Source organism: Pelodiscus sinensis, chromosome 1, assembly GCF_049634645.1.
Source record: "Pelodiscus sinensis isolate JC-2024 chromosome 1, ASM4963464v1, whole genome shotgun sequence".
In the NCBI taxonomy this organism is placed as follows: domain Eukaryota; kingdom Metazoa; phylum Chordata; order Testudines; family Trionychidae; genus Pelodiscus; species Pelodiscus sinensis.
Window position 1 is genome coordinate 291,732,563 of NC_134711.1, and position 9,000 is coordinate 291,741,562.

Sequence of the window (9,000 nt, forward strand, 5' to 3'; positions counted from 1 at the left end):
TACAAGTTATGAAATTTGAAAATATATTGACACTTTTTCTGACATTATTAGGCTCTAATCCTGAAAACATTTAAGCAAGTGCATAAATTTACTTTTAATAGTCCCAATTAATTAGAGGGACTTCTCACATGAGTAAAGTTGGGCTTAGCTTATGTGTTTGCAGCAGCAGGACCCATGTGACTTATGTTCTTGGTATGAGTAAGTTCATATGAATAAAATATAAAGGAAAAAATATTAAAAAATATTCCTTTAAGTTTTACCCACTTTTCCAATATTTTGGGTGAAACTCCCATTGGCTTCAGTTGGGATAACATTTCACCAATGGGCTACATCTAGACTGGCATGATTTTCCGGAAATGCTTTTAACGGAAAAGTTTTCCGTTAAAAGCATTTTCGGAAAAGAGCATCTAGATTGGCACGGACGCCTTTCCGCAAAAGCACTTTTTGCGGAAAAGCATCAGTGGCCAATCTAGATGCGCTTTTGCGCAAAAAAGCCCCGATCGCCATTTTCGCAATCGGGGCTTTTTTGCGCAAAACAAATCTGAGCTGTCTACACTGGCCCTTTTGCGCAAACGATTTGCACAAGAGGGCTTTTGCCCAAACGGGAGCAGCATAATATTTCTGCAAGAACACTGACAATCTTACATGAGATCGTCAGTGTTCTTGCGGAAATTCAAGCAGCTAGTGTAGACAGCTGGCAAGTTTTTCCACAAAAGCAGCTGATTTTGCGGAAAAACTGGCCAGTCTAGACACAGCCATGATGTTTTTCTAAAAGCACCAAATCCTGATCTTAAGGCTTTGTCTACACTACAAATTTTTTGCAGCAGAAAATATGCCAATGAGGAATTCATTAGCATGAGTCGCTATGTCATTAGCATATTTTCCGCTGATTCTTTTTGCACAAGGCATTTCTGCACAAAAAGAAGCAATGTAGCTGCTTCCGTTTTGTGGAAAACAAATCTTTTGTGCAAGATCCTTATGCCTCTCCTGGAGTTTTTGTGCGTGGGAGGGTTGCACAAAACGGAAGCGGCTACATTGTTTCTTTTTGCGCAAATAGCACTTGCGCAAAAAGAATCAGCAGAAAATATGCTAATGACATCACGACTCAAGCTAATGAGTCTCTCATTAGCATATTTTCTGCCACAAAAACTTGCAGTGTAGACAAAGCCTTGTGATTTCTTGAAAAGCTCATTTAAAAGTGAAAATAAGTTTAAAATGTAACTTATGCATGGAACTGGAGGGTGATAAACCAAAAGGCAAATAAAAAGAACACAAAATCTATTGGATTTTTTAAAATCTTGTTAAAAAATAACATGACTCACGATTTTTGAGCACTTTTGGATGGCAACTTATTAAATCATTTAAATATCTTAAAACTTTTTATAGGCAAAATGCGAAGTCTTGTGTATCTGGAAATGTTAATTACCGCATTGTTGGTGAATGCAATTGAGAAACAATTTGTACAATTTTTGTATTCAGGTCATTTTTAGGTTGTAAAGTCTTTGATTTTGAGTATGAAAATTGTATAAAGATTTTCAGACCTGGACTACAGGAATGTATTCTTCTGTTGAACTGCTTAATACATCATACACACACACTAATTCACATTAATGACTAAGGGCATGTCTAGACTGCCTGGAGCTTTTGAAAGAAGATATGCAAATTTGGCATGAATTTGCATATCTTCTTCCAATCCCATTTTTGGAAGAGTTTAAAAAAAAAAAAAGCACTCGATGTGGTTCTTTCAGGAAAAAAACACCTTTTTTCAAAAGAACCTTTCTTTCTAAAAAAATGAGGTGTATGGGGTTCTTTTGAAAAAGGGTTTAAAAAAACCCAACGTCTAGACTGCTTTTTTTTTTCCGAAAGAACTTCTGAAAATGGGATTGGAAGAAGATATGCAAATTCATGCCGAATTTGCATATCTTCTTTCAAAAGCTGCAGGCAGTCTAGACATGCCTTAAGAAAACTGCTTACTCCCATTGTGAATTACTTAATTTTGAAAATAAGTGAACCAATAGTGAAGAAGCAGAGAGTAAAACACCACAAAATGTAATTTGTTCAGTTATTTTGAAAGCAATAGCTTTATTTTAATTATGTGTTCTATCATATTTTACTGCCATATTTATGAAGTACAATTCAGTTTAGAAATGAATTAAAGTGGCTCAAAGACTAAAACATATTGTAGTAATAAAGTTAAATTCATAGTTATCTTGTGAGAAAGTGAAACTTAACAAGTAGATGAAATGTATACAAATTTTGACGAAGAAAATAGTAATACTCACAATTATTAGTCATTATACCTTGTGGTAAAAGTTTGGCAAGAATATACCCATAATTTCTATACTTGCTATCCTACTCAACACATAAGCAAGTGTGAACTAACTGGAAATATAATGAACATGTTTTTGTTATGTTAGTTTTGTACACATAAGCATGCTTATAAATCACTAAATTAATAGAATAGTGATAGAAATGTAGCCGTGTTAGTCTGGGGTAGTTGAAGCAAAATGCAGGACAATGTAGCACTTTAAAGACTAACAAGATGGTTTATTAGATGATGAGCTTTCGTGGGCCAGACCCACTTCCTCAGATCAAATAGTGGAATAAAGTAGTCACAACCATACGGACTGAACACTGTTTTTAGAAATTTTACCTTTATATAGTCAAGATATTAATGTAAAGCAAATTAAAAAGTCCTAAGTTTACACTGTAGGAACACACAGCATTATAACCAATTAAATATAAGCATCAGTATTATATAAGCTTGCTTTTGTTGTTTTACCTTTGTTAAATTGATCTCTTTGATAACAGATGGATGGTTATCTACCTTTCCTTTTGCTAGGAATACTTTGCCAAAGGCTCCTTCCCCAATCATTTCAATGATTTTGTATTTATCCATGATGTCTTTGTTTTAAAGGAGTTTCTAAAATACAAAAAGAGTCTCAAATACGAGGGGTTCGCAGGTAATCAGTGTTCTGAAAATATCCCAAGGAATTTCACACATTGGGGAAGTCATGACAGAAGAGTTCACTCACAATCACAACCACAACTGCTGTCACCAGCAGGTAGCAAGCGGGTTGGAGAGCAGCCTATTGAATTACACCACAAGGACCCTAAGCCCCTACCGCCTTCAGGAAAATAAAACCAATTACAACCCCCTTCTGGCCCAGCTGGTGTTAGAAGTCCACTCCAGACGTGCTGGCACTGCTGACACGGGTATTAATCTCAGGCAAGAGAGGTCGTGTCCCATTAAGCTTGCCGGATCAATGAGACAGTTACAAGCATTAACACAAAAAGCTTGTTATTCACCGGCACGTGGGTTAGCAGCCCCCACTGGACCGCACGGGGCGGGTCACGCACTCGTGTAGCAGCCAGGGCTGCGCGGGCAGGGCCCTGGGGGAACCAGACTCGGGCCGCGGGCAGGAGGCGGGGCTGGGGCTTTGCAGCCGCTTCGGCCGCGGGTCGAGCGCTAATTACCCCCCCCCCCCCCCGCGGTGCAGCCTGTTGCGGCGGGGGCTCTGCTCCCGGTGCCTCCCCGCCTCTGCTCTGGGGACCCGGGGTTACCCCCCCTGCCCCGCCCCGTTGCCATGGAGCCGGGACGCGCCAGCGCCGCTGCCCCAGCGCAGCCCCTCGGTCAGCACCCGGCGCGGCCCGGCCCGGCAGGTCGAGGCCGGCTTCGCGGTACCTGTTGCGCCGGAGCCGGTCCGGTCCCGCGCCCGCAGCGGCGAGAGGGCAGGGCTGGGCGAGCTGGGAGGGGGCCGGACTCCCCGAGAGGGGAGGAGCCTGAATCAAACAGCGCCCCGAGCTCTGTTGGCATCTGCCCCAGCATGTTCCCCTCACTTCACCCCCAGCACCTCTTCATCCACTGCATCCCCAGCACCCAGTGTCCTCACTGCACCCCATCACTCCTCTGCACCCTTTCACCCCTGTACCCCACTACCCTGTCCTCCTCCCTCTCCCTATCAATCACCCAAAGCACCCCACCACCCAGTGTCCTCACTGCACCCCATCACTCCTCTGCACCCTTTCACCCCTGTACCCCACTACCCTGTCCTCCTCCCTCTCCCTATCAATCACCCAAAGCACCCCACCACCCAGTGTCCTCACTGCACCCCATCACTCCTCTGCACCCTTTCACCCCTGTACCCCACTACCCTGTCCTCCTCCCTCTCCATATCAATCACCCAAAGCACCCCACCACCCAGTGTCCTCACTGCACCCCCATCACTCCTCTGCACCCTTTCCCCCCACTGTACCCCACTACCCTGTCCTCCTCTCTCTCCCTATCAATCACCCAAAGCACCCCACCACCCAGTGTCCTCACTGCACCCCCATCACTCCTCTGCACCCTTTCACCCCTGTACCCCACTACCCTGTCCTCCTCTCTCTCCCTATCAATCACCCAAAGCACCCCACCACCCAGTGTCCTCACTGCACCCCATCACTCCTCTGCACCCTTTCACCCCTGTACCCCACTACCCTGTCCTCCTCTCTCTCCCTATCAATCACCCAAAGCACCCCACCACCCAGTGTCCTCACTGCACCCCCATCACTCCTCTGCACCCTTTCACCCCTGTACCCCACTACCCTGTCCTCCTCTCTCTCCCTATCAATCACCCAAAGCACCCCACCACCCAGTGTCCTCACTGCACCCCATCACTCCTCTGCACCCTTTCACCCCTGTACCCCACTACCCTGTCCTCCTCTCTCTCCCTATCAATCACCCAAAGCACCCCACCACCCAGTGTCCTCACTGCACCCCATCACTCCTCTGCACCCTTTCACCCCTGTACCCCACTACCCTGTCCTCCTCTCTCTCCCTATCAATCACCCAAAGCACCCCACCACCCAGTGTCCTCACTGCACCCCATCACTCCTCTGCACCCTTTCACCCCTGTACCCCACTACCCTGTCCTCCTCCCTCTCCATATCAATCACCCAAAGCACCCCACCACCGTGTCCTCACTGCACCCCATCACTCCTCTGCACCCTTTCACCCCTGTACCCCACTACCCTGTCCTCCTCCCTCTCCCTATCAATCACCCAAAGCACCCCATCACCCAGTGTCCTCACTGCACCCCATCACTCCTCTGCACCCTTTCACCCCTGTACCCCACTACCCTGTCCTCCTCCCTCTCCCTATCAATCACCCAAAGCACCCCACCACCCAGTGTCCTCACTGCACCCCATCACTCCTCTGCACCCTTTCACCCCTGTACCCCACTACCCTGTCCTCCTCCCTCTCCCTATCAATCACCCAAAGCACCCCACCACCCAGTGTCCTCACTGCACCCCATCACTCCTCTGCACCCTTTCACCCCTGTACCCCACTACCCTGTCCTCCTCCCTCTCCATATCAATCACCCAAAGCACCCCACCACCCAGTGTCCTCACTGCACCCCCATCACTCCTCTGCACCCTTTCCCCCCACTGTACCCCACTACCCTGTCCTCCTCTCTCTCCCTATCAATCACCCAAAGCACCCCAGCACCCAGTGTCCTCACTGCACCCCATCACTCCTCTGCACCCTTTCACCCCTGTACCCCACTACCCTGTCCTCCTCTCTCTCCCTATCAATCACCCAAAGCACCCCATCACCCAGTGTCCTCACTGCACCCCCATCACTCCTCTGCACCCTTTCCCCCACTGTACCCCACTACCCTGTCCTCCTCTCTCTCCCTATCAATCACCCAAAGCACCCCAGCACCCAGTGTCCTCACTGCACCCCATCACTCCTCTGCACCCTTTCCCCCACTGTACCCCACTACCCTGTCCTCCTCTCTCTCCCTATCAATCACCCAAAGCACCCCAGCACCCAGTGTCCTCACTGCACCCCATCACTCCTCTGCACCCTTTTCCCCACTGTACCCCACTACCCTGTCCTCCTCTCTCTCCCTATCAATCACCCAAAGCACCCCAGCACCCAGTGTCCTCACTGCACCCCATCACTCCTCTGCACCCTTTTCCCCACTGTACCCCACTACCCTGTCCTCCTCTCTCTCCCTATCAATCACCCAAAGCACCCCACCACCCAGTGTCCTCACTGCACCCCATCACTCCTCTGCACCCTTTCCCCCACTGTACCCCACTACCCTGTCCTCCTCCCTCTCCATATCAATCACCCAAAGCACCCCAGCACCCAGTGTCCTCACTGCACCCCCATCACTCCTCTGCACCCTTTCCCCCACTGTACCCCACTACCCTGTCCTCCTCTCTCTCCCTATCAATCACCCAAAGCACCCCATCACCCAGTGTCCTCACTGCACCCCCATCACTCCTCTGCACCCTTTCACCCCTGTACCCCACTACCCTGTCCTCCTCTCTCTCCCTATCAATCACCCAAAGCACCCCATCACCCAGTGTCCTCACTGCACCCCCATCACTCCTCTGCACCCTTTCACCCCTGTACCCCACTACCCTGTCCTCCTCTCTCTCCCTATCAATCACCCAAAGCACCCCATCACCCAGTGTCCTCACTGCACCCCATCACTCCTCTGCACCCTTTCACCCCTGTACCCCACTACCCTGTCCTCCTCCCTCTCCCTATCAATCACCCAAAGCACCCCATCACCCAGTGTCCTCACTGCACCCCATCACTCCTCTGCACCCTTTCACCCCTGTACCCCACTACCCTGTCCTCCTCCCTCTCCCTATCAATCACCCAAAGCACCCCACCACCCAGTGTCCTCACTGCACCCCATCACTCCTCTGCACCCTTTCACCCCTGTACCCCACTACCCTGTCCTCCTCCCTCTCCCTATCAATCACCCAAAGCACCCCACCACCCAGTGTCCTCACTGCACCCCATCACTCCTCTGCACCCTTTCCCCCACTGTACCCCACTACCCTGTCCTCCTCCCTCTCCATATCAATCACCCAAAGCACCCCACCACCCAGTGTCCTCACTGCACCCCCATCACTCCTCTGCACCCTTTCACCCACTGTACCCCACTACCCTGTCCTCCTCCCTTTCCCTATCAATCACCCAAAGCACCCCAGCACCCAGTGTCCTCACTGCACCCCCATCACTCCTCTGCACCCTTTCCCCCACTGTACCCCACTACCCTGTCCTCCTCCCTCTCCATATCAATCACCCAAAGCACCCCAGCACCCAGTGTCCTCACTGCACCCCATCACTCCTCTGCACCCTTTCCCCCACTGTACCCCACTACCCTGTCCTCCTCCCTCTCCCTATCAATCACCCAAAGCACCCCAGCACCCAGTGTCCTCACTGCACCCCATCACTCCTCTGCACCCTTTCACCCCTGTACTCCACTACCCTGTCCTCCTCCCTCTCCATATCAATCACCCAAAGCACCCCACCACCCAGTGTCCTCACTGCACCCCCATCACTCCTCTGCACCCTTTCCCCCCACTGTACCCCACTACCCTGTCCTCCTCTCTCTCCCTATCAATCACCCAAAGCACCCCAGCACCCAGTGTCCTCACTGCACCCCATCACTCCTCTGCACCCTTTCACCCCTGTACCCCACTACCCTGTCCTCCTCTCTCTCCCTATCAATCACCCAAAGCACCCCATCACCCAGTGTCCTCACTGCACCCCCATCACTCCTCTGCACCCTTTCCCCCACTGTACCCCACTACCCTGTCCTCCTCTCTCTCCCTATCAATCACCCAAAGCACCCCAGCACCCAGTGTCCTCACTGCACCCCATCACTCCTCTGCACCCTTTCCCCCACTGTACCCCACTACCCTGTCCTCCTCTCTCTCCCTATCAATCACCCAAAGCACCCCAGCACCCAGTGTCCTCACTGCACCCCATCACTCCTCTGCACCCTTTTCCCCACTGTACCCCACTACCCTGTCCTCCTCTCTCTCCCTATCAATCACCCAAAGCACCCCAGCACCCAGTGTCCTCACTGCACCCCATCACTCCTCTGCACCCTTTTCCCCACTGTACCCCACTACCCTGTCCTCCTCTCTCTCCCTATCAATCACCCAAAGCACCCCACCACCCAGTGTCCTCACTGCACCCCATCACTCCTCTGCACCCTTTCCCCCACTGTACCCCACTACCCTGTCCTCCTCCCTCTCCATATCAATCACCCAAAGCACCCCAGCACCCAGTGTCCTCACTGCACCCCCATCACTCCTCTGCACCCTTTCCCCCACTGTACCCCACTACCCTGTCCTCCTCTCTCTCCCTATCAATCACCCAAAGCACCCCATCACCCAGTGTCCTCACTGCACCCCCATCACTCCTCTGCACCCTTTCACCCCTGTACCCCACTACCCTGTCCTCCTCTCTCTCCCTATCAATCACCCAAAGCACCCCATCACCCAGTGTCCTCACTGCACCCCCATCACTCCTCTGCACCCTTTCACCCCTGTACCCCACTACCCTGTCCTCCTCTCTCTCCCTATCAATCACCCAAAGCACCCCATCACCCAGTGTCCTCACTGCACCCCCATCACTCCTCTGCACCCTTTCACCCCTGTACCCCACTACCCTGTCCTCCTCTCTCTCCATATCAATCACCCAAAGCACCCCACCACCCAGTGTCCTCACTGCACCCCCATCACTCCTCTGCACCCTTTCACCCCTGTACCCCACTACCCTGTCCTCCTCTCTCTCCCTATCAATCACCCAAAGCACCCCACCACCCAGTGTCCCCACTGCACCCCATCACTCCTCTGCACCCTTTCACCCCTGTACCCCACTACCCTGTCCTCCTCTCTCTCCATATCAATCACCCAAAGCACCCCACCACCCAGTGTCCTCACTGCACCCCCATCACTCCTCTGCACCCTTTCACCCCTGTACCCCACTACCCTGTCCTCCTCTCTCTCCATATCAATCACCCAAAGCACCCCACCACCCAGTGTCCCCACTGCACCCCCATCACTCCTCTGCACCCTTTCACCCACTGTACCCCACTACCCTGTCCTCCTCTCTCCATATCAATCACCCAAAGCACCCCACCACCCAGTGTCCCCACTGCACCCCCATCACTTCTCTGCACCCTTTCACCCCCTGTA

General features: G+C 51.5%; 1 protein-coding gene across 1 annotated transcript in view; it reads right to left on the reverse strand.

Moving 5' to 3' along the window:
- NEK5 (NIMA related kinase 5) overlaps positions 1-3,780 on the reverse strand; it is a 43,193-nt gene extending 39,413 nt beyond the window's left edge. Inside the window, exons 1-2 of the mRNA XM_075919100.1 lie at positions 3,686-3,780; positions 2,783-2,923 (exon numbers count right to left, since the gene is read on the reverse strand). Of these exons, the coding sequence (XP_075775215.1) occupies positions 2,783-2,899 (117 nt within the window). The 5' untranslated portion in view covers positions 2,900-2,923; positions 3,686-3,780. The remainder of the gene's footprint in view (positions 1-2,782; positions 2,924-3,685) is intronic.
- Between the last annotated feature and the right edge of the window lie 5,220 nt (positions 3,781-9,000).